Source organism: Ascaphus truei, chromosome 6 (genome assembly GCF_040206685.1).
Source record: "Ascaphus truei isolate aAscTru1 chromosome 6, aAscTru1.hap1, whole genome shotgun sequence".
In the NCBI taxonomy this organism is placed as follows: domain Eukaryota; kingdom Metazoa; phylum Chordata; class Amphibia; order Anura; family Ascaphidae; genus Ascaphus; species Ascaphus truei.
In genome coordinates, this window is record NC_134488.1 from 134,065,506 (window position 1) to 134,093,420 (window position 27,915).

At 41.3% G+C, this 27,915-nt stretch overlaps 1 protein-coding gene across 1 annotated transcript in view; it reads left to right on the forward strand.

Annotated features, from left to right (window-relative positions):
* Positions 1-26,234, forward strand: part of LOC142497943 (phospholipase A2 inhibitor NAI-like) — a 35,374-nt gene extending 9,140 nt beyond the window's left edge. Inside the window, exons 4-5 of the mRNA XM_075606415.1 lie at positions 19,232-19,384; positions 25,756-26,234. Coding sequence (XP_075462530.1) covers positions 19,232-19,384; positions 25,756-25,901 — 299 coding nt within the window. The 3' untranslated portion in view covers positions 25,902-26,234. The remainder of the gene's footprint in view (positions 1-19,231; positions 19,385-25,755) is intronic.
* The last annotated feature ends 1,681 nt before the right edge of the window (positions 26,235-27,915 follow it).

Genomic DNA, 27,915 nt, shown 5'->3' on the forward strand with positions numbered 1-27,915 from the left:
AAAGATAAATTATTAGTGTAATTCTACTAACATTAGACATACTGTAAAAATAATCTATTTTACTAACCTACAATATATAATGAAGGAAACATCCATACTATGTCACATACATCTTTTACGCTTATGTCACACAATGAGTTGAATAAGGTTAGTACTGTAAAAATGTCTCTCTGACCATCACCTCATCTCATTCTTTCTATCTCGCTTCTCCCCTTCTCCACCTCCATCTACCCCCGGTTCTGCAGAAACCTGCGCTCTATTCACTTACCTGACTTTGAGTCCACTTTAAGCTCCACCCTCTTCTCTCTCAGCTCTGCTACAGACCCTGACAACCTGGTCAGAAACTACAACTCTGCCTTGTCCTCGTCTCTTGATCTACATGCCCCACTTTCTCTCTGCCGCACTCGCCCTTCTAACCCTAGACCCTGGCTAAATTCCCACACGCGCATGCTGCGTTCCTCCACTCGTTCCTCTGAACGCCTCTGGAGGAAGTCTCACACTCTCGCAGACTTCCTTCACTACAAATGTATGCTATCCTGTTTCAACTCTGCCCTCTCGCAAGCTAAACAAGCCTATTTTTCTGCACTAATCAACATGCACAAGTCTAACCCACGCCGACTGTTCTCTGTCTTTGATACTCTACTCAAAGCACCCTCAGCTGCCTCTCCTTCCTCCATCTCCGCTCAGGACTTTGCTGACTATTTTAAGGAAAAGGTGGAATCCATACGGCAGAACATCCCCTCTGTTTCTTCCTCCCATCCTACACCTCTTCCTAACTCTCCTCCTGCCTTCCTTGACTCTTTTTCCACTGTCTCAGAGGAGGATGTGTCGCTGTTGATCGCCTCCTCTCCCTCTACCACTTGCCCACTTGACCCCATTCCCTCCCATCTCCTAAAACCTCTAGCTCCTACTATAATCCCTACGCTCACACACATTTTTAACTCCTCCCTCTGCTCTGGAACCTTTCCATCCTCCTTCAAACATGCAACAGTCATACCATTACTCAAGAACCGCAAGCTTGACCCTACCTGTCTTTCTAACTATCGACCTGTCTCCTTTTGCCTCTAAACTCCTTGAACGTCTTGTATTCTCTCGCTTGCTCCATTTTCTCAACACCTATTCTCTCCTAGACTCTCTACAATCTGGCTTCCGCTCTGCTCACTCCACCGAAACAGCCCTCACTAAAATAACTGACAACCTCCATGCTGCCAAAGACAGAGGTCATTACACTCTGCTCATATTACTCGACCTCTCTGCAGCATTTGACACAGTGGACCACCCTATTCTCCTTCACATTCTCCATACTCTAGGTATTCGGAACAAAGCTCTATCCTGGATCTCATCCTACCTCTCCCATCGTACTTTCAGTGTCTCTTCTGCTAACACCTCCTCCTCCTCTATTGATCTCTCTGTGGGGGTACCCCAGGGCTCTGTCCTGGGACCTCTTCTCTTTTCTCTGTACACACTCTCTCTAGGTGACATAATAACATCTTTTGGGTTTAATTATCACCTCTATGCCGACGACACGCAAATATACTTTTCAACACCTGTCCTTACACCTGCTGTACAAACCAAAGTTTCTGGATGTCTCTCTGCTATATCATCATAAACTCAACATGGCTAAAACAGAGCTCCTCATACTTCCTCCCAAACCTGGCCCTACTACCTCCTTCCACATTACTGTTGGAACTACAATCATTCACCCAGTAGCCCAAGCACGCTGCCTAGTGGTCACGCTCAACTCCTCTCTCACATTCGCCCCTCACATTCAAAACATTTCTAAAACTTGTCGCTTTTTCCTCCGCAATATAACAAAGATACGCCCTTTCCTCTGTTGCTCGACTGCTAAAACTCTGACTCAGGCCCTCATTCTCTCCCGTCTTGATTACTGTAAGCTCCTGCTGTCCGGCCTTCCTGCCTCTCACCTGTCTCCCCTACAATCTGTCCTAAACGCTGCTGCCAGAATCACTCTACTCTTTCCTAGATCTGTCTCAGCATCTCCCCTCATGAAATCCCTCTCCTGGCTTCCGATCAAATCCTGCATCTCACATTCCATTCTTCTCCTCACTTTTAAAGCTTTACATTCTTCTGCCCTTCCTTACATCTCATCCCTAATTTCTCGTTATGCACCATCCAGACTCTTGCGTTCTTCTCAAGGATGTCTTCTTTCTACCCCCTTTGTATCTAAAGCCCTCTCCCGCCTTAAACCTTTCTCACTTTCTGCCCCACACCTCTGGAATGCCCTTCCCCTCAGTACCCGACTAGCACCCTCTCTATCCACCTTTGAGACCCACCTTAAGACACACTTGCTTAAAGAAGCATATGAATAGCACTGTGGATATTCTGAACACAATACATAAAGCTTGGCCCCCTGCAGACGCACTTACCAGAACTCCCTCCTACTGTCTCTGTACGTTCTACCTACCAATTAGACTGTAAGCTCCTCGGGGCAGGGACTCCTCTTCCGAAATGTTACTTTTATGTCTAAAGCACTTATTCCCATGATCTGTTATTTATATTATCTGTTATTTATTTGATTACCACATGTATTACTAATGTGAAGCGCTATGTACATTAATGGCGCTATATAAATAAAGACATACAATACAATACAATAGGTGCACACACGCACACACGCACACACGCACACGCGCACACACGCACACACGCGCAATTACATTTGAGATTTTGATGCATTCATTTTATGACAAAATTGCCATTTGCAACACTTGGTAAATAGCCTCATTGTTCCACAGATAACAGGGGACCTTAACACAGCAGTCTGCACTAATCACCCTCTTTGTTTGTATTTTCCCCGAAGACCTTTCCAACGAGGTTTTTATTTGTAACATCTTATGCTCCCTTCAGGAGATTTAAGCGTTTCAAATAATACATTTCCAGGAGGATAAAATGAAGCTCTCCCCAGAGCCCAGTGCAATGTAAAAGTTACCATGGTAACCGCGGAAGCATATGAGTTTAACTCATATCATGTTAGCATCTCAGCCACTGTGCATGTTCTGCTCTTTGTTTAAAAACCATAGAATGTTTTGTCGTAAGGGAATGCCGAAATTTCGTAGACTCCCAAATTGACACTGAGTTGGTCATTGAGGAGAGCGGCATGACGGTAAATTTTCGCGCCGTTTTAGGTAACCAAACTAAGCTGCTCAGTTCCAGAGGTGCACATGCAGCATTTTCTAATTCCACCCATCTCTTTAACTTTGGGTTAGAATGCCATTGTACAATCTGACTTAATTGTGCCGCCTTGTAATATGATACCAGGCAGGGTACAGCCAGGCCGCCCGCCGCCACAGATCTTTTCATATTTAATTTACTTACTCTCGGTTTTTTACCTCCCCAGATGAATTTGGATATTTCAGATTGAAGTGAGTGCAAGTCCCTCCAACTGAGTGGCACTGGGAGAGTTTGGAAGAGGTATAATAAACGGGGGAGTAAATTCATTTTGACACTATGGATACGTCCAATCCAGGATATCCTTTTGGATGTCCACTTCCGTAAATCAGATTTTAAGGTCCGAATCAGGTTGGGGTAATTTGCATTGTACACGTCCTTTACAGTTTTGGTGATGTGGACACCCAAGTATTTTATGTGGTTTTGTTGCCAGTTAAATTTGAAATTTAATTTTAGTAATTTCTCTGTGTGTCTAGGGAGGTTGACATTGAGGGCTTCCGACTTGGATTGATTGATTTTGAAGCCGGAGACCTTAGCGAATCGATCTAGTAGGGCGAATAGGTTTGGCAGGGAAGTAAGGGGTTTTGTGATAATCAAGAGGATGTCATCCGCATACAGGGCCGCTTTATGGGTTTGGGAGTATGCGTTTAACCCTGAGATGTCTGGGTTTCCTCTGATTTGCGCCGCCAGTGGTTCGATACAAAGGGCAAATAAAAGTGGGGATAATGGGCAGCCCTGTCTCGTGCCACTCTTTATTTGGAATGGCAGAGAGGGGTAGCCTTGGTGTATGACCCTGGCGGTGGGGTTAGAGTACAGCGACAGAATCGCCTCGCTCACCCGATCTCCAAAGCCAAATGTTGCAAGCGTCTCTTTTAAATATGGCCAGTCTATCCTATCGAAAGCTTTTTCTGCATCCAGACTTAACAACATGCTTTGAGTTGCCTTACTATTTGCCAAATCCAACAGATCAATAAATCGTCGTGTATTATCCGCTGCTTGCCGGCCCTTGATAAATCCGACTTGATCTGGGTGTATAAGTCTGGGTAGGATGAGACTAAGGGCCTCATGCAGTAAGCGTTGATAAGGGAAATATGGCCATGTTATAGCCAAAATTGGGTTTGAGATTCAGTAAGCGCCGATAAGTGCTTCATATCGCCAGGTTTCGGAGCCGATAATTTGGTTATGGCCAGTCGCCTGCCGATAAGCCTGTTTTCGACACTGATCGCCACTTTTTTAAATCGGCTGGATTCAACAAAAAAAAACAGCTTATCGGGGCTGATCGGCACTACGAAATTGAGATGTTATGGCCGATTTCTCCCGCCAACTAAAGTTGGCATTTTGGACGGGAGAACGATCGCTAAGGCTGCCGGAACGGCACTTAGAAAAAAAACATCTTCTGTACATCAATGGAAGTCAATGGAGCGGGGACGTATAACAGTATAGTACTGTTTACGTTTCATTGCTCACAATACAAGGGGGATTTGCATTACAGTGTGGGGGCATTCCCTGCATTGTGTCACAGCTGATGTGTCTTATTTGCATAACATTCGACTTTTACATGTTTTCAGCATTTGCGGGTCACATTACTCATCATGTGATGATGTGGCAAGGGAAAATACTATACTACACTCTTAAAGGAGAACCTCACATCATATCACACATTTTACTCAACTCAGCGACAATTATTTACATGATGTCACACATGTCACACATGTCACACATACACAGTATATTCATCTTCCTTTACATTACACAATGCTTGTAATGTGACACGCATCTTTAAACGTTCATGTACATCTGTATTCTCATGTTTACATATACTTTTGGGTCCTCCCTATTTTCATGACGTCACTTATTGGACGCTCAATCACATTGCATGTTTACATTGTAACCGTTGCATTACAAGCACTTCAACCTAACTTATACACACATGTACAGTAATTCATCATTGGGACACCTTGTAAACTCATTCTATACCAACTATCCTCCTTACACAAATGCATGCATATGCACACGACTATTCATTGTTGCCAACATGTCACAATAACATGGATAATTACACATGTTACACAAAACTTTTCCCACGTCAATCTCAGCCTTTTTGTCTCATTACATGACTGACTCTTGCGTTCACAAGTGTTACATGCATTGCACATGCAACTATTTATTTGCAAGCAATCTTTGTACAAAGCTTCACGTCACATCATTGCCAAATATCATCATTCCCTGCAGAATACACACAACAAATACTTAGAACAACAAGTGCACACAGCTTGCCACAGAAGTACTTTATTATGTTAATGTAACACCTTGCATTTTACTATGTCACCTGACATCATCACATACCTATTTAAAGGACGCACATTACCTGCTCATTCACAGCTACTCATTTCAAAATGTTGCGAATGTTTAGGAGACGGAGGAACATTCTTTTCTATGACATGCTTGATGATGAAGACAATCATATAGGGCAAGGGAGGGACACACCGAGGGACAGTGACAGTGACGCGGATACGACAGGGACAGGGAGAGGGACAGGCCGAGGGACAGGTAGAGGGACAGGAGATCAGAGGAGAAGACAGAGGAGACAACTTGTGCCTCGTCCGCGTCTGTACAGGGAGAGAACCCTGTTAGATGGGATGAGTGAGGAGGAGATTGTAAGTCGCTATCGTTTGAGTTCAGCAGCAATCTTATCTCTTTATGAGGAGATAAGGGGGGATTTAGATTTTTTCACAGCCAGAGGTCGTGCAGTCCCTGGGCTTGTTAAAATGCTGTGCTCATTACATTATCTTGCTTCCGCGTCATACCAGACAACTGTGGGCATAGTGGGCGGGGTCTCGCAATCTACATTCTCGCGGGCCTTGACCCAGTTTCTCTATGCACTCAATAGACGCGCTAGGAATTATATTCATTTTCCTACAGAGGCGACAGAGTGGCTGGAAGTCAGGACTGGCTTTTATAATATAGCAGGGATACCATGTGTGCTGGGTGCAATCGATTGCACACATGTTGCTTTGATTGCACCTAGTCAGAGTGAGCATGTGTACCGCAATCGGAAGCACTACCATTCACTCAATGTACAGGTGGTATGTGATGCCACGATGAGGATAATGCATGTGGTACCCAAGTTCCCTGGTTCCAGTCACGATTCCTCTATCCTGAGGAACTCTTCAGTCTTCCATGCGTTCGAAGAGGGACATTTTGAACCTGGTTGGCTGCTGGGTGAGTACATATTTACATGTTCTAACACAAAACACATGTTGATTTAGGAATGTTGGCATTGTACAATTTGATCACTAATGTCAGCTTATGTGTGCTCCATTCATTATAGGTGACTCAGGATACGGAATTAGGCCGTGGCTCTTGACTCCGGTGCTAAACCCTCAAACTGAAGCAGAGGACAGGTACAATGCAGCCCATATATCTACAAGATCTGTTATAGAGAGGACATTTGGCCTACTCAAGACCAGGTTTAGGTGTCTGGACAGAACTGGTGGGGCTCTTCTATACAAGCCTCAAAAAGTGTCTGATATTATCCTTGCCTGTTGCATTTTGCACAATGTTGCACTCAGGCACAATGTACAGTCAGACCTAGCTGAGGCTTTGGTAGACGAGCATCCCACCCATGTAGCTGCTGAAAATGAACAAACAGCCAGTGGTGGCCAGACACGACAGAATCTCATCAATTCATTTTTTTCTTGTAAGTACAAACTCATATGTTCCTAGTACTACTTTTATAGTTTAATTATGTTATATTAACAATAATGTTTCTTTATATAACCTTCTGTTAGGACACAGATGAATATGGGTTGCACACCTTTCTTTTCTCTGCTGTGTGCACAAAGGGATGTGGCACCGGTATGTTATTGTTGCACAGGTTATATAATCCCTCTTCAATTGTACTTTAGTTGTGTGTATGTGAATACAACTTGGGTAACAAAGCAATAATATTGTAGCATTGTGTTATTCCTTATGCTAAGACAAAACACATATTATGCCCATAATCATTCATGCTTCTAGTATGCTTACATACAATGTTATTGGTGCAGTGTAACATGTACATCCATATGATGTGTACACCAGGCTGATTTACATTTTGAATGTCATGAAATATACATGGTGTTGTACATTTAACACCAAATACACACTTTGCTGTGTTGTTTACGGTACTGAAGATGGCATGTCAATGTTTGCAATTTATATATTGTTCCTTTGCATTATAGGTATATCTCCAGTATGACTGATCATGGTATGTATATTTGCTGACATCTCTCATAAGATGTGGCTACCTCAATCTTCCTATAATTATTGGAACTAAAAACCCAACATATTGGTTTAAACACAAATGTTACATATATGTACTTTCTGTATCATGTATATGCATTTAGCTACTCTTGAGCTTTCATGTGCATTGTATTACAAAATGATTACTCACATTTCATCACATTTTATGTAGGTTTCCTTATAATTTCCATTAATGTAATATAGAGGTGGTTGGAGAAAAGGGGATAACTGTACTTATTTGTTTACTTACGGGAGCACATTCATCACTAGCATAGACACACTTTTTAAGACAACTGTTTGTGTCTCTATCAATTGGTGTAGGATCCATGTATAACACCGACAAATGATAACACCAGCTTTATTATGGTAGCTTATATCATCATATTGACTATACTATGTATTTCTAAACGATTAATAAACACAGTAAACTATAGTTAGTTAGGTTAATGAAATATACACAGAAACGTACTTCATAACATGATGGTGATGTCATATTCAGAACATCATGCATTGGAGGGGACCATAACATCTGGCCAGTAACATTATTTGCTACAGTCCCAAACCATTTTATCTACATACCCATGTAACAAGAGATTTTAAAAATAAATGGCTACTTGGTTGTAAGTGTCCTTTACATTGGGAGAAGGAGTGGCTCACTGAGTAAAGACACACACTGGCACTGATAGTTTGAAGCAGGGGAGTCTGGTTCAATTCCCGGTGTGGGCTCCTTGTGACCTTGGCCAAGTCACTTTATCTCCCTGTGCCTCATGCGGCAAAAAACATTTGTACGTTCCACGGGCCAGGGACCTCAGGCTGAAACATGTGTCTGTAAATCGCTGCGTACAACTAGCAGCCCTATACATGAACATGCTCATATTATTATTATTATTGTTACATAGTTTCGACAGTCATACGTTCCATTACATATTAGAATACACAAATGTGTTAGCAGAGTGGGAATGGTTGTTATATATAAAACACACCATGTCATAAAATGTTAGTAGTCATTAAAGAACACTCAATAAAAATTCATGAGGCACTCTTTTGCAACATCATTATGTTAATTAAGTGCTTATGCAATATAGGCATAAGGGTATCACATTTTTAATTGTTTGTTAATAAGCGCTGCAAGCAATATAAAATTAGTTCCATATGTAGTATAGTAGTCGGTGGCTCCTCCTCACAATCATCTCATATAAAGGTAGACTCTTCTGAAATCATACATTGATCCGATTGTATCTTCCCCGACATCTCTGAAATACAGCAAACACATGATGGTCAAAGATGGCACCTTACTAGATATGCATCCGTGACAACGCGTTACGCAGCTCTATATGATTGTGTAGATACACACGTCACTCACTTATATGTTAGAAGTAAAACTGTTCATCAGTATGTAATGTTTCTTTAAATTTGTAGCAGGCATAACTATGTATAAGAAGTGAACGTTGCCTGTATACTGAAAGATGTGCGCGCACATCTTTGTGTGCGCACGCACTTCACGCTTGGCTCCACTAACTGTTAGCGCATGCGCAAAACAAAGCGTACGTTGTGCGTTCAATACATGTTGAAAATACCAGTAAACATAACATCTTTATTTCAAATACAATGAAGACGAAACTACATTCGTTCTAAACGAGTACATCTGTATTCTTTTTAAACAGACGTGTTTGGACAGAAAGGACGGCCGATAACACAATGCGCAAATGCAATACGTGTGACGTCATGTTAAACCACCGTGAAACGCACGCTAACACTCCTCCCACTCAATTAACATTCGGCTAACGCCCAGTTGACGCCTACAAACACTGAGCCGCACACATGACACACTGCAGTTACCGTTACTATAACAAAACATGACAGCCAATAGGCTTTGAGGCGCGCACGTCGCTTGGGGGCGGGACTTACATCACTAATCCTTTTTAAGGACGCCTTGGCCCATGACAAGGGTCCCACGTCATACGTGGTGGACCCGGTTTTCAATGTTGTAGATGTTGCATGATAACAAAACAGGTATGTGTTAGAGTAATGGTAAAATGTTGCTAATATGTTTAAAGGGATAGGAAAGTACGTATATTTATTCCGTCAGCAATGTGTACTACTCTTTCAGGTCCTACTATATTGTATTAGGAAACAATTTGTTTGTGATCGCTACATGTTATGCAGTCTGCAATGTTACGCTGTATCCACGCATTGAAAGTGAAAATGGTGGTTACAAAAAAAAAAAAAATTTAAACGCAGAGTCAACGCATAACGATTGTTATATTTACCATTCTTCTAGAATTAACTCTTCGCCTGGCTGCAACTGGTCGCTCCAGAAATGCAAGCCATTTTCATCCACGCTTAACCCAACCGCTGAATCCAGTATGGCACATATCTCCTCCAGGATGCGCTCATAGGAATCGCCACTGCTTTCTTCAAATAATTGGTCGGGAGGTAGGTTCATTTCTTCCGGTTCCCATTCCAATGCAATTTCAGCTGAAAGGCTTGGTACATAATCATAGTACTTTTGTTCTTGTACAATGTGGGTTTCAGGAATGGAGGCTGCAGATATTGCAGCACGTATCGATTCAAACGGATCAGTAGTAGCGGATACATTGCTATTGCCATTAGGAATAAATATGCCTTTCACGACAATATAAGTGCCGTCTTTCAGGATAAATTGTTTTTCCGGGGCAATCTTCCAGAAACCATAGGTGTGTTGTAGCTTATCCTGGTCACGTTCAAAAAAGTCATTACTTGATAAAGTGAATCTTATTGAGGAATTAAAATTCCGTGCATGCTTACGGTCTTGGTAATAAGGATATTTTGCTCGAATGAAATCATCGATTTGGCGTGTGCTTGCTTTCTGTCCGCGACTGTTCAAGATGGCTTCACAGATCATGTACTTATACCCTAAAAGGGGATTAATATTGTTAACGAATTCATCAGCCATGTCTGAGTAGCACAAAAGCTGTGTGCAGGTCTGTGTTATTTGCTCATCAAAATGAATGTGCTGAATGGCTAACAAACTCCTGTTTTTCCTTGTCAAGGTCAACAAAAGTAACTACTTTGACTCCTTATTTCAAACGCCAATTGGATTTGGTTGTCTAATTGGGTTAACAGTTGTGGTTCGTGATATGGGACTGTGGGAGAAACATTTCTCCTTCTTTTATCTCGTTTGTGAAAAACATCCCTAGACTGTGAATGCGTTCACATAGTGTTTTTTTGAAAACTAACAAAGACCAGTGTGTGAAAATATTTCTTAGCCAGGCATATCAGTAAAAACACACCTGCAAAAAGAAATGTTTTTTCCCCGCTTACATTTCTGTGTGTATGTGAAAGTCTGGTTAACTCCCTGTCTGCATGAGTTTAAATACGTGTGTATATATATATATATATATATATATATATATATATATAAATATATCTCTTATAAAAATATATATATATTTATATATAATATTTTATTTTTTTTTATATTGCAGGAGTACACACAACATTGATGGCATTAAGTATACCTTGTATGAAACCTATTTAAATGGTGAGAAACATGATTGAATTAAGTAATAAACATTTGTTTAAGCACAATACTGTTAGAGTCTCATACTTAGGATATTTCTCAAACATTAGGCCTGTATTATTAAAATAGTGTGCTTTCACAAGGAAGCATGAAGTGTATTAGTTTGTGTATACCAGTTTATATAGTACTATATATATATATATATATATATATATATATATATATATATATATATATATATATATATACATACACACATATATACATATATATATACACACATATATACATATATATATACACATATATACATATATATATACACATATATACATATATATATATACACATATACACATATATACATATATATATACACATATATACATATATATATACACATATATACATATATATATACACATATATACATATATATATACACATATACATATATATATATACACACTCTCACACTCACACTCACACTCACTCAGTGTGTGTGTGTGTGTGTGTGTGTGTGTGTGTGTATATATATTATTATACATTCTGAGATGTTATAGAAACGAACACACAACTGATTAAAGGACAAAATTACAATGGCCAAGCAAGGCAAAGGTAAGTAATAATTTACACATAATCCTGCTGTACACGTACAAGAAAGATGTTTGCACTTACTTAGGTGTTTTAATAATTGCATGTGACTAATATGCATATGCAATTCTTACATCAATTAACACACCCAAATGCAATGTTTTGCTGCAAAGTCAATGGCAGCTTCTCTAAACTTAGCAACTGGCTCCTGGTGGACCATTACTGAACAGACGATTACAACATAAATATTTATAACACAATTAATTATGAGTGTTAACATTTCCAAAACTTCACGTGTACAAGAACATAGTTGAAAGTTTGGAAACAACACAGTCTTCAGCATACATACAATAGTAATTAGATAATCTGAAGTCAACAAAACAAGGCCAAAGACATATTTTCTGAATTATAACATTTATTTTTTTTGTTCCTTTTGCGAGCGAGTAACAGGCCTGCTTGTTGTCTCTTGAATTTTCCTTTTTCTTTTGCCACCAACTTTAGGCACAACAGAGCCACTTTGAGTGGCCTCTGGCACTTCACGGGCAGGGCTTGTGGCCAGTGACTGTTCACCTACGGGGCTTGTGGCCAGTGACTCACCTACAGGGCTTGTGGCCAGTGACTCACCTACAGGGCTTTTGGGCAGTGATTCACCTACAGGGCTTTTGGGCAGCGATTCACCTACAGGGCTTTTGGGCAGCGACTCACCTACAGGGCTTTTGGGCAGCGATTCACCTACAGGGCTTTTGGGCAGCGACTCACCTACAGGGCTTTTGGGTAGTGACTGTTCACGGACAGGGCTTGTGCCCAGTGACACATGTGAGCAAGTTGGTAGACACTGCACAAGTGATGGTTGGTCTGTTTCATGTGTGTCTTGTTTTGTTTTTGTCGCCTCCTTTGTAGGTGTCTGCTGCTGAATTTGTACAGATGGCAGCGGTAGGATGTCATCAGGAACCTGCACAGCAATGTCTGCTACTTGACCGGTAACATTTGGGCCTGGTGAATGAATATCAGATGAATGTGGTGAAAACTGACCTGCATGAACAGATCCTGGCTGGGAGGTGTTGAATTGTGGTACATTAGTCATTCTCCAGTAATTAGCTTGTGTTTGCTGAACAACTAATGCTTCGAATGAGGTGTTGATTTTTTGCAACTGTTTAGGCACTTCAATGAAGACTCTGTGGAGATGTGCCAATTGTGATACTGTTTCTTCCTGCAGTCCAATCATCCTTTCCAGCACTGTCATCATGTCTGAATGGCGACGATTTTCTGCGTCCACTATTTTTCCCTCTGAAGCTACAATTGCATCGTATGTGGAAGTTGATGGACGATTTGGCGGTACAACAGTTTCTATTGGCACCTCTTCATGGTCACATGATTGTATTTCAGTCTCTTCTGTGGCGTCATCCTCATCATACTCATCATCCTCATCACCATGATGTTCTAAAAAGAAATGTACACATTATTAAATGGCATGTTAATGTATGCTGTGTTACTATGTAATTGTACTGTGTCCTAAGTAACACCTAACATGTTAGCATACGTTTTATAACCTCATTAAAAACTACCTTGACTTACGAATAATGTTTGGACTCAGTATGAAATATGAATGAATGAAAAGTTGCTCTAAACTCAGAAGTCCTACATGATAATTAACATCACTAACACAATACATGTTGCCTTACACTTAATTTCCACTGACACTAAGTAATCCTATTTAAAGAAGATGTGCAAAACAAATAATGCACATGACAACATAACATATAGAAGAGCACATATTATATGGCCAGCAAATGATACACTCACCTTCTAGTAGTGTTGAGCTGGCTGACCCAGGTGAAGACACGTGTTCCATCTCAGGTGACACATGTCCTCCAGGGGCAACTATATATAACAATAACATAAGTTTTACATTTACATGTGTAAATATTGAACAAACACTTATTGTATGTTCTGTATTTATGATTAACTAACAACATCAGTTCCTTAACCGAAAATGTGTGTGAAAGTGAACATAAATAGTTGTAATAACACTGTACATGCCTGTGTACTTAGAATTTTTGAGTTCCCTAACATACAACATACTATGTTTCTGCAGTAATGCGTGAGGATAAATAGATTAAATGAGTACATAAAAATCATATGTTGTGTAGTGATATCAGTATCATAATGTACATAACTATCATGAGATGACCATTCACAATGGTTATCATGAAGGTGGTCATATTGCAAAAAGTGTTGTTTTTGGTAGAGGATATGTGTGGTACATTAATCGAAGATGTGGCACACCTGAATGTGGCTGTGACTCAACAAGACAACACATGCAGTGTGTGATAATGTGTCTTTCATAGTAGTTCAACTATAGATATGAGTGAACTAATGTGTGACGTACGCTTTGATAAGTAATGAGTTGTTGGGGCATTTAGTAGCTAAAGTTAAGCTTTCAAATGAGTGTGATTAACTTCAGTTGTGCTAGTCAGGTTGTAATAACGGTATTCCCTTCCCCAAAAAGCCTAATCAGCCACACCTTTCAATGACTTGAAACAGGTGCAAATGGTGTGAACTAAGTTGACCGTGAAATGAGGCTGTAATTAGTGTGTGTGCTGAACCCCACCCCCTCTGTTGAAGTGTATGCTGTGATGAGATATTAATTGCAGCTGCTTTAACACAATGGTAGATGAGCTAAGTAGTCATCTGCAGTGTTTAAGTTATGAAAACAATGACATACCATATTCTACGTGTGCCTCATTATGCTGTCTGTATATGACATTAAGCAAAAATGGACCTTTTCATAAGCAACTATAGATGTGTTAGTGCCAGTGATGTTTGTAGGCCGTTGCATGCAATTTCTTTGATGCATGCTTAAAATAGGCAGTAATGTCATGTTTGTCGGAGTAAAATCAATAAAATACACAATAATATGATACATATTTCTGTTCTGTACCTGTAGCTACTAATAATTTCTCATGAACATGTGTAACACATGTGTACTACCCTGTTGTTCCCCATCTTCGCCCACCATCAATTGCTTCCACTGCAGCTATGCATTTTGGGAATTCACATGTAAATGAGCACGCAATGGCACGTGCTATATTAGTTACTGCTTTTAGTAGGACTACTACATATATGTCTATTTTGATATATATATATATATACAGAATCAGACATATACATATATAGATGCAGGTATGCTTATATTGTGAAGACAGTATAAAAAGCAGTGTAAATATGCAAAATAACTGTAAGCAACGACACGCCTAGTACAGTAATATTTATCACCTGCTGGAAATTGTGACGGATAAATTCCAATGTCACGGTCACCAGCCAAGCCTTCCACGACGACGGTAAGTAATTTTGGCCGAAGCAGCTTCTCCAATGGAGTCAATATGAGACGTTGTGGTGTGGGCCCACCTCCAGTGCCAGTAGCATGCACGCGTTGGTCTTGTATTTTCTTTTTCAATTTGGACCTAATATCATCAAATCTTTTCCGACAATGATACTTGTCCCTGACACTATTCCCACAGGCATTGACACCAATGACTATTGTGTCCCACATTTCTTTTTTGCTTGCTGCACTTGTCCGCCCTTGAAAAACATATAAAAGATATGAGGTAAATTAATAATAATATAAGCACCAGTTTCCTACACTGCTAGCTGTTCCAAGAGATAGCAAAGATGCTGTTTTATGTGTAATATGTGAAGCACATGAGCATTCACTACTAAACCTATACATGTAAGCAAGCTTGCATTCATATTGTATGCAGTTCTGGCAAATTGACCGCCTGTGTTTATTTGTCCTTGTAAGGCATGATAAAAAGCTGTGTTTCCACACTAATGAACATAGAAAGATATTGTGTACCCATATTTGCATATGAACAAAACTCAGATGACCTAGGATCACATGTATTTGAATAATAAATGTAAAGGTACACTTACCTACTAAATGTCCATAGAGACTGTCATAGTGCTCCAGAATGCCAGTGACAAGAGCCCTATTTTCCTGGTCATTGAAGCGAGGATTACGTGGCTTCTCCACACGTTTCTTCCGAGCAGGTTTAGGGTCAGAGCTTGGCTGGTGCTGACTGGACTCTCCTTCTTCCAATGGAAGAGCCTCCAAAAGCTGGCCACCAGCAAGCACGCCACCACCAGACACCCCATCAGCAACTGCGCCACCAGCAGCACTCCCAGCACCAGCACTCCCACTCCTAGCACCAGCACTCCCACTCCTAGCACCAGCACTCACACTCCTAGCACCAGCACTCCCACTCCTAGCACCAGCACTCCCACTCCTAGCACCAGCACTCACACTCCTAGCACCAGCACTCACACTCCCAGCAACAGCACTCCCACTCCCAGCAACAGCACTCCCACTCCCAGCAACAGCACTCCCACTCCCAGCAACAGCACTCCCACTCCCAGCAACAGCACTCCCACTCCCAGCAACAGCACTCCCACTCCCAACAACAGCACTCCCACTCCCAGCAACAGCACTCCCACTCCCAGCAACACCACTCGGTGCACCAGCAACATCACTCCCCTGAACAGTACGTTCACTCCGACGCGTACTCCCACGAGTAGCACTCCCACTCCCACCAGCATCACTCTTCCCACGCTTTGCGGGCATACTTCCAGCACTCACAAAAAACAGACAAGAAATGTACAGGCAATCACACGACCCACTTCCACATATAAAACAAGACAAAGATGTAAACAAAACAACAAAGGACAAAGCTCACCCAATACACAACAAGTCTCTCAGTCAATATGCAAATGTTCAATCGTCCAGCTCTGTGCGTCTCTCTCTCTCTCACTCCCAACAACACAGAGAATGATTAGCAGTACACGTTGCCTTTAAATATGGCGCGCAATCAAAAACATGCTTGTTTCGCCTGATTCAGCAAGATTTGTGATTGTGCAACCTAACAGCACCCCGCCACGCACGCCGATACACCTGTGTGTGATCGGCTCATCATCGTGAGAGTGGGCGGATTTGTTTTCTGGTTGATTTTGAATGTATTCGGCACTTACTGCATACGGAGAGGGAAAAACGCCAATAACATGACTAATCGATAAGCTTGCCGATTTCACATAATCGTCGCTTACTGCATGAGGCCCTAAGTCTATTGGCCAATAATTTAGCGTATAATTTAACATCAGTGTTAATTAATGATATAGGCCGGTAACTTTTGCAGTCTAGCGGGTCTTTCCCAGTTTTAAGAATTAGTGATATTGATGCCTTTAACATCTCCTTGGGGATGGGGGCTCCCGCTAAAATAGCGTTAAACATGCGGAGCAACCTTGGGGCGAGCAGCTTTATAAATTTCTTATAGTAAAGCCCTGAGAATCCATCAGGCCCAGGGGTGTCCACATCACCAAAACTGTAAAAGACGTGTACAATGCAAATTACCCCAACCTGATTCGGACCTTAAAATCTGATTTACGGAAGTGGACATCCAAAAGGATATCCTGGATTGGACGTATCCATAGTGTCAAAATGAATTTACTCCCCCGTTTATTATACCTCTTCCAAACTCTCCCAGTGCCACTCAGTTGGAGGGACTTGCACTCACTTCAATCTGAAATATCCAAATTCATCTGGGGAGGTAAAAAACCGAGAGTAAGTAAATTAAATATGAAAAGAACTGTGGCGGCGGGCGGCCTGGCTGTACCCTGCCTGGTATCATATTACAAGGCGGCACAATTAAGTCAGATTGTACAATGGCATTCTAACCCAAAGTTAAAGAGATGGGTGGAATTAGAAAATGCTGCATGTGCACCTCTGGAACTGAGCAGCTTAATTTGGTTACCTAAAACGGCGCGAAAATTTACCGCCATGCCGCTCTCCTCGATGACCAACTCAGTGTCAATTTGGGAGTCTACGAAATTTCGGCATTCCCTTACGACAAAACATTCTATGGCAACACCCATTTGGAATAACCCTGATTTCGCTCCAGGTCTATCAGTCAGTAATATCTCAATCTGGAGACAGAGGGGCTACAATCGGATTAGAGATCTGGAGGGTCACGACAGAAAAATCAAAACATTCGACCATATCAGGGAAGAAAAAGAGATCCCTCACTCAGAATTCTTTAGATACCTCCAGATCAGGGCATTTTATAACAAACTTGCCCCATACCCCCTATTAACATCTTTCGAAAAGCTCTGTCTGGCTGAGACCGACACGAAGGGACTTACATCTCAGCTATACGGAGAAGTGATCAGTTCTGGTGAACATGAGCAGCGGATACCCTCATTCCGTTCTCAATGGGAAACAGATCTGGGAGAAAACTTAGAAGATGAAGAATGGAGCGCCATATATATGGCCACAGCGAAGAGCTCCATATGCACCACGCTCAAGGAGAACGCATATAAAGTCCTAATGCGATGGTACCTCACCCCACTGAAATTATCAAGGTTTGTGCCGGGTTCCTCTCCCCTGTGCCCCCGCCAGTGCGGAGGAACAGCCGACCTGTTACATATGCTGTGGTCTTGTCCACGGATCTCTCCACTGTGGGAGGCGATTAGACATTGGATACAGAGACTGTTCGATCTCACCATTCCCCCAGACCCGTGGTTGTTCCTACTGAACAGGCCATTGACGGGCCTTTCCAAAACAAATAACAAACTAATTGCCCATTTCGCAATTGCAACGCGGTGCGAGATCGCAGCATTATGGAAACAATCTGATATTCCAACCATCCCAAAGATTCGGAATCGAATTTGGTTCATTTGCCAGATGGAAAAATTAACGAGTTTAGTTAACGATACTGGTGACAATTTTCTAAAAGTCTGGACGCCTTGGCTGGCACAGACAGATATCCCGGGGATTGAGAGGTCCTCAATATGGCTCTGATAACAGTAGGTGCGTTCTCCTTGGGAGGGGCTTACAGGAAGTATTCTATTCACCCAGGACCCCTTATAGCAACATTATAACATAAGTAATAAGAGAGACGACTCAGCTTGCAAACATCTGCGATGCTTAGCACGGAGCCACGTGTCGCACCTACTATCAACACACTCCCCCTACCTCACCCCCAACCTACCCCTTTCCCCTCCCCATCCCGCCTCAACTTTTTTTTTTTTCTGTGAGTATGTATTGTCTCCCCTTTTAAGTTGAGTTATATGTGTCTGTTTGTCCATTTAAGTAGAGTCGGCTTGGACTATATAGTCCACACCAAAGTACCCGGAAGGCCGGGTCCCGAAGCACAGCAGGATCTCGTTGTTACTTATATAATTGTTAAAATATTGTTTGCATACAAGACAAAAGTATTCTGTAATGTATTTTATGCTGTCTTGATTCAATAAAATTTAAGTTATAAAAAAAAAAAAAAAAAAAAAACATATATTTATTTTAAGAGCAGACCATACTGAGGGTCTAAGATACTAACATGATATCAGTTCATATCGGCTTCTGGGAGGATGTTGGAATAAATGCAGCTGGGATACTCTATGGAAAATCAGCTCAAGTTACAATGTATATTTTAGTGATACAATTTAGATACATATAATCACCTGATGATTGAGAAGCCCAAGTATACAGTACATTGTATCTTGTTATTCCTATTCTCACTGTGTTGGATTTGTTCCTAGTGTTATAGAGCTTAGGATGTAGTAGAAGCTGTGAATTTATGTTTTTTTTAAAATATTTTTTATAATTCCTTCTAGTTCCTACGGATGATGTGTCTGCCAATCCGCCATTGCAATGTCCATCCTGTTATAATAACGACAGTACAGTGGAATGTGTGTCCAATAAGAAAGTGACCTGTTCTGAAGGTCAAGGACAATGTCTGAACTATGTGGGAAAGGTACAGCTGGCAGGTAAGGATTTCACAGTCACTGACCCCTCCAAAGACTGTAAATGTTCTGCAGCAAAGTAAAGATGCTCACTGGCTCACTGTATTTTGGTTTTGCCACTGGAAGGAATATGTGATCTCAGATATATACTGTATTATGTGTATCTAATAAATGGGGTCTTCATATAAGTATAAACAGTATATGCATGGGGGTACAGGGTGTGGTGCTGCAGAGCCCCCTCCCGCCCAAGACTTGTATTGTACATTTTAACATTAAGGACATACATACATACATATGTAGCCCCTTTTCTGACGCCTTCCAAAGGGACTACTAGTACTATACACAACCTGCAGGTTCAGAAGATCTGGGCCTCCGCTAGCTGGGAGCCTGGGGTAACGATTCTAGTGCAGCGCCTCCACTTACCCAGGATCCCCATTATGCAAGATTTACCCTGGGCAAGAAACATACCATACATTGCGTGTGCAACCAAGTTTTACTGGGCTTATGCTGTGGTACCTCACTCTTTACATAACATCACACATAACCTGTACATTTATCATAACGTTAATACCGCCGCAACACTGAACACCTTTATAACAACTGGGTCCTTATACTATAGTGGCTCGGCCACACCTCTAGGGGGATAGTGTGCTGTACAACCGTGGCTCTGCCACGCTCTTATAGAGTGTGTCCTTGTAATGTATTAGGTAGTATATGCTCAGTCCGCTAGCCACTTGCTAGTGTCACGTCAGAGTTACTCCTAAGGCGGGATCAGCGCCTGATGACCGGTGTCGGTGCACTTGTTGCTACAAAGTACCTTCCGGTCACGGCGGTGACCGGCACCTCTTCACAAAGGGTCCGTCGCCTCCGACCCCTGACCTCCCGACGTCACGGAGTCCCACCGTCTGATCCCAGATGGCTGTATCCAACCACAACTCCGTGCGTTATTCCTAACTAAGGTGACAGTCCTTTCCACTACGGGCGTCCCTACAGTACCGCAGCCTACGGTGACTCAGGGAATACTCCTATGGGCCTGAGGGTATTAGCTGGCCTATGCAGGCGGGTCACGGACCCCCTGCACTCACACTACCGCTCGCAGCACCGTCCCGCTCTCCTCTGGCTAGCGTGGTCTCTCCCCCACGCTTCCTGTTCCTCCTCCCCGCAAACCCAGCCTTTTCATTGGCTCCTAGCGTCAGCTGACTGATCCAGGGCTCACGGGGGTTGTAGTTCATTAACAGAGCCCTTTCCTTATTGGCTCTCGTTCGCGCACTTCCATGGCGCATGCGCGACCTCTTCACTTTGGTCAGTGACCTCGGCAACGTTGCGTGATAACATGGCGGCGCCCTGTACTAACTTGCCGTCGTGGAACCCGCCGTACCCCCTGCGTGCACACATATAAGGTATCTAACACACCCTTACACACACATACATACATACATACATACATACATACATACATACATATATATTGCAGGATGAATGAGTACTTCAGAATTAGGTGAAACCTTTTTTATTTGGACTAACAATTTATGTCATAGGACAAGCTTTCAAGAGTTCTCCTCTCTTCCTCACGTCAGCAATTCTGATTAACAAAGGAATATATGCCTCTTGAAAGCTTGTCCTATGACATAAATTGTTAGTCCAAATAAAAAAGGTATCACCGAAATCTGAAGAACTAATTAATTCTGCACTATCACAACTGGACTATCGGCTATTTATATATATATACAGTGTTCGACAAACCTATACATTTGCTCGCCCCGGGCGAGTGGATTTAACCCCGGGGTGAGTAAATATTGGCCCAAGCAGCACACGTTTGGTACTAGGTGGCGAGTAGATTTTTTTGTGTGGTGAGTAGATTTTTTGGTGATTTGTCAACCACTGTATATATATATATATATATATATATATATATATATATATATATATATATATATACACACACACACACAGCAGAGTCTCGTTTATCCTAAATAAACGGGACCAATACCGTGTTGGATAACCGAAAAGACGGATAATATGGAAATTATTATCCGACATCTTCGCCCCCCCACTTCTTTTCACTTACCAGGCTTACCGGTGGCAGCAGAAGAGGAGGACTCAAAACCATGGGAGCAGAGCAGTACAGGAGGAAAACAGCTGCGTGGGTGAAAAGGACCATGCCAGCAGACGAAAGGAGTTGAGACAGCGAGCAGCAGCAGGAGAACACCATGTGATTGGAGCAAATCAGCACAGGGGAGAATGGCCAGGGAGGAATACTGGCAGACTCCGGAAGTCAGATACTGGTCAACATCCCGTGTTACAGCGTCTTCCTCCCCAACAATTCTCCTGTTCTGCTTTGCTCCTGCTCTGATCACAAGGTCTTCTCCTGCCACTGCCCGCTGTCTCAACTTCTTTCCTCTGCTGACATGGCCCTCTTCTCCTACCGCCAGCTGTCTTCCTCCTGTGCTACTCCACTCCTGTGGTCTTCAGCTCTACTTTTCTTCCACCGCTGCCGTTAAGTCTAGTAAGTGAGAAGAAGGAGGGTGGGGGAGGGGAGGGGGCACTGATGTCGATAAAATGGAATGTCGGTTAACTGAAAGTCGGATAACCGGGAGTCTACTGTAAATGTTACTGATTGTGTATGAACAGCACCTCTCTCCAAAATACGTCCCTGCGCTTCAGGGTGTGTTTTTATATAATTTATATAAGGTAGTATATTATATAAGGAGTCTTTATAAGGGCAAATATTATAAAGATTCAATATAAATATTAATTGAACAAAATTCCCTGGGTAATTTAATAATTGTAAAACAATAAATAAAAACTGCACTAATATAAAAAATAATGAAATAACAAAAACAGTTGAAGGCATCTGACCGAAACGCGTAGGAGTGGGTGCTGTAGGCAGGATCCTCTGGTTTGTCCCCCCATCTGGAACACGTAACTATACCTTGAGCTGCTGCTCCTTGCATTTTCTGTGACACTTTTTTTGATGCAATGTAGGATAGTGCTGCACACTCTACTAGCTTTAGGACTGTGATATCTGCATACCTGGACTGATATTTAGTTGCCCTTTTTTTCCTCTACAGCCTTGAATTTATGTATAGCCTTGTTGAGTATACTAGGGGATCATTACCCCTACTCCAAGTGTAGTGGTTAATTATATAGAGCAACTTTGGTCTCAGTCTTTCTTTCTATATTGCTGTGTGGGAGTTACATGTTCAGTCACTTCCCTTTTGCTTCAGACTTATATTGTCTGTGATTTCTCATTTGAGATATTGTGTCCTACTTAACTTATTTGCGAGTAAGCAAATGCTGTGGCTTACGTACATGGGATTCATGCCTTATTTTAAATATTCTATGCTATCTTTTATTATGTTCTGCGACTGTTAATAAATAAATTTATATTTTTTGAAACCTCATATGGTATACTAGAGTGCTATAATTTTGGGCTTCTTTTCCCTCTTGCTTATATATATATATATATATATATATATATATATATATATATATATATATATATATATATATATATATATATATATATATATATATATATATATATATACTGTATATATATATATATATATACACACGTATTAAGGTTATGGTGGGTAAACAAAGTGACAAAAACCCTCCACAGTATAGCATATAGCAACTGTAAATATTCCTGTATATTCATTTGCATGTCTTAGACAGGTCTTCAACCCTGTCTTTGTGAAAGACAAGGTTGCAGACCTGTCTAAGATGTGCAAATGAATATACAGGAATATTTACAGTTTCTATAAGCGATACTGTGGAGGGTTTTTGTCACTTTTTTTACCCACCATAACCTTAATAAGTGTGGTGATTACCTACTCTTAATCTCAAATGAGCATTTGCCAGTACCAACCTCACACTGATGATACCCATCAAGGATGAAACATGTCTGTGAGTGGGTTTACTGGCTTTGCATCTCCCAAGCCCTTGCTTAAAAGCTGTGTTTAAAACAGCATGCATTGGCTAAGGGTTGTTCATGTAATGTGAGCTTGAGATAAAAGGTGGCACTGTGTGCTCATTTGCATGTCATTTCCCAGAAACCCTTGCTGCAGTGGAAGTGCTGTGTGCTGGGCGATAATGGTGAAAGACAGGATTGCAGACCTGTCTAAGACATGCAAATGAATATACAGGAATATTTACAGTTGCTATATATATATATATATATATATGAACAAAAAACAAACAAAAGTGCAATCTCCATAGCACGTAACTGAGTAAAAAATAAGGTACATTTATTTAAAAAATCAACAACCCATAAGAATGTGCACTTACAGGATTTCAAACAGAAATCTCTATTGTGGTCATCTGCAGTGGTAGGGTGAGTCCCACAGTGTGAAGAAACGCGTAGAGCTGTGACGTCATGGCGTTTGTTTTGGTGTATTTGGAGTCCCTGGCTTTCCTGCGCTCCGGCTGGCGGTTATTTCAAGTGTTAGCAATCATTGTATGAGGGAGCAAAGGACGTGCAGGCATTGGATGCCTTTATATCTTGCTGCCAATTCATGGAGAACCTGGGCTGTTTACATCCACTCTGCAAACCTGGGACTCACCCTACCACCGCAGATGACCACAATAGAGATTTCTCTCCCACGAATGGTTCTGTTTGAAATCCTGTAAGTGCACATTCTTATGGGTTGCTGATTTTTTAAATAAATGTACCTTAGTTAGTTACGTGCTATGGAGTTTGCGCTTTTGTTTATTTTTTTGTTCATAGATTCCAAAAGTGGTTGGCTATAGCACTCCCCTTAAAGCTGCAAAGACTCTCCCTGGTTCTTCTATTGGGACTATATTTCGCTCTGGATTTTTTGTTTGAGTGGAACATTCAATTTGGATTTTCCTTTTTTTTACTATCACGTTATGGTTTGCAGATATTATTAGGTTAAATTGTGGTAATTTTAATTTATTTTAATATTTTAAATATGTTATTATAATTTATCATTTATTAGGGTTATTTCACATCCTCTTTAGCGCTACTTAATTTTTGTGTTGTTTTTATATATATAATATATATATACTTTTACTAGTGCCATTATCACTCATAAAATACTACAATAGATAAACGTTGTAGTTAAAAGGTTATGCTCTATCAGTAAAAGGCAATATATACTAAATAATACTGAATATTGCAAGAAAATAAAAGCACTAAAACCAACTCCTTGAAAAGCTATAAATGTATATAAAAGGATTATCACTGTCCTAAAAACAATCTATTCAATATCGTCACTTTATTTCATTAATATTTGTTACAATGTAAATACAGTATTAGAGATTTTGTCATGAAACCTGCCCACTTTTAGTGACGAGAAACCGTGTTTCAGTCGGGATCTCAGGCGATTACGTGCATTGCAATCTCAGACATTTTTCCTAATTTGCTACATTTTCTAAAATGGCTAAATCTTCTTAATGTCGAGACAGAGACTATAATTAGGACACACACCATGTTCCTCTCACATCCTCTTAATGCCGAGTCAGAGAGATAGAGAGGTACAGCTATAGAGAGACTGCACGGGGATAGCTACAGTATAGAGAGAGTGCTCAATGAGAAGAATAGAGAGAGCACATGGGGAGAGGTACAGAGAGAGTACACAGGGAGAGCAATAGAGAGAGTGCACAGGGAGAGCAATAGAGAGAGTATCGAGAGAGTACATGGGGAGGGTATAGAGAGAGTGCATGGGGAGAGCAATAGAGAGAGTACATGGGGAGAGGTACAGTATAGAGAGAGTTCATGGGAGAGGTATAGAGAGAGTGCATTGGAAGAGGTATAGAGAAAGTGCATGTGGAGAGCAATATAGAGACTCCTTGGGGAGATTGAGGGAGTGGAGGGAAAAGGGAAACCATGGAATCCCGGGGGAGGGGTGCGGGTGGGGGGAATAATATCGTAAAACAGGTGAGAGAAAAGAGATTGGAGGCAAAGAATGAAAATAAAGAAGTACAGCATATGGTAAAGATAACAAGGAAAAGGCGGAAGCAGTAATTATATTTATATATTTTCTATAATAAATGACTATAAGTTAGTCAATTATTTAAAGTTTACATAATAAAGTGCAGCAATAATGCCATAAAAATAATTCACTCTGGACGTTGATAATTGAGACTTTTTTCTATTCTTCAATTCACTGACCTGGGCCCCACATTTCTGTGCAGATATAGCATGGAAGGGAGCGTATACTTAAGGTAGTGAGGGAGGTGACTATTACGTACAATGTACAGGTAAATAGCACTTCCATATACTGTAATAAATAAAGTAATTGGTAATATAGAGACAGTGCTGAGGTGCATGGTCTGTACTTTCATATTAATATAAAAGCACAGTGCTGTGTGTGAGATGTGAGTGTAATGCGGCTAACAAAACGTATGTGCTATCATTTGTCTTGCAGATGGCTCAGTACACAACATGTCTTATAAAGGCTGTATCACCACAGGAGGGTGTCTGCTTGGATTTGCTGTGTTACCAGGAAGTAAGCAATTGAAATGTAACATACTGGAGTGCACTCCGGCTGTACCAAAATCCGATCTACAATAACCAACTTGCAGATGGCAGAACACACAACTACTCCATCAAAGGCTGTATCATCACAGGCGGATGTGCTGCTGGGTTCAAGTTTTACTGGGAACTAAGTAATTGTAACATGTACAATTTGTGTTTGTTCTGAGGTCCAGCAAGTTACATACATTGTCTTTACCCTGTAACTGCTTATCAATTAGTTGCTAACACAATTTGAACCTGTGTCATATTTAGTGATATGATGCATGTATAATGTAACCTTTCCTTAACCTTTGCTCTAGTGCGATTTCTGTTCTGTATGTTTCATGAATAATTCATACAGACTTTCTGATCAATAAAGATTTAGCTGCAGACACTGTATGGTTTCATTCTTGACAAAGGTGTTTCTCCTTTACTATATATAAATCTAAAAGTGCTTGCCCGCCCCCACCCCCCACCCCCCTGGAAGATTCTGCCATTACACAATGTGGTGTGGTGCATACCTGCTGGCTCACAGTGGTTCTGAGCTTCCTGCGTTGTTGTAGGGGAAAACAGCACAGGCTTCTGGGGTATTAACTGATTCTTTCTCACGGTGAGAGCACCTCCATCTCTTGCAGGCAACAGGGATGTGGAGAAAATACCTGCAGGAGAACTTCTTTCCCTCCTCCTGATAGATTGATAGATTGTAGTCTCAGGCAGGAAGATATATTTGAACAGGATCACTTTATTCTGACAGCACACTCAGTTCTTACAGCAGGCACGTCAGAGATCACTTCTTGGGGTTTCATCTCCACTCCAGGCCAAGGGGCCCTGAAGCAGTTCTTGCTGTTCACCTACTCCCTGGTGGAGTTAGGGGCATATTAACCCATTCACTCCACTATGGGAGGGAATACAGATTGGCAGAGCCCTGCACAATTGTTATGGGTTGACCAGCCTCTCTCAAGGTGGTAGAAGCACTGACTAAATTTAGCAGTGAGGTTCCTTAAATACAAGGGAAGTATTTATTTATTTATTTATAAAATATTTTACCAGGAAGTAATACATTGAGAGTTACCTCTCGTTTCCAAGTATGTCCTGGGTACAGAGTAAGACAAATAATACATAGTTACAAATACAGTTACATAAATAAACAGGGTATACATTATATACAAGACATAGCGTGCACAGTTAAAGAAAATATAAATTAACTCCTTGAAAAGCTATAAATGTATATAAAAGGATTATCACTGTCCTAAAAACAATCTATTCAATATCGTCACTTTATTTCATTAATATTTGTTACAATGTAAATACAGTATTAGAGATTTTGTCATGAAACCTGCCCACTTTTAGTGACGAGAAACCGTGTTTCAGTCGGGATCTCAGGCGATTACGTGCATTGCAATCTCAGACATTTTTCCTAATTTGCTACATTTTGTAAAATGGCTAAATCTTCTTAATGTCGAGACAGAGACTATAATTAGGGCACACACCATGTTCCTCTCACATCCTCTTAATGCCGAGTCAGAGAGATAGAGAGGTACAGCTATAGAGAGACTGCACGGGGATAGCTACAGTATAGAGAGGTGCACGGGGAGAAAAATAGAGAGAGTACATGGGGAGAGGTACAGAGAGAGTACATAGGGAGAGCAATAGAGAGAATATCGAGAGAGTACATGGGGAGAGGTATAGAGAGAGTGCATGGGGAGAGCAATAGAGAGAGTACATGGGGAGAGGTACAGTATAGAGAGAGTATTGTACATGGGGAGAGGTATAGAGAGAGTACATTGGGAGAGGTACAGTATAGAGAGAGTACCGTACATGGGAGCCGTATAGAGTGAGTGCATGTTGAGAGCAATAGAGAAACTCCTTGGGGGGATTGAGGGAGGTGTGAGAATAGGGAAACCATGGAATCCTGGGGGGGAGTGGGGAATAAGATCGTCAAACAGGTGAGAGAAAAGAGATCGGTGGCAAAGAATGAAAATAAAGAAGTACAGCATATGGTAAAGATAACAAGGAAAAGGCGGAAGCAGTAATTATATACAGTAGAGGCAACGTTTATTCTACCATTTGC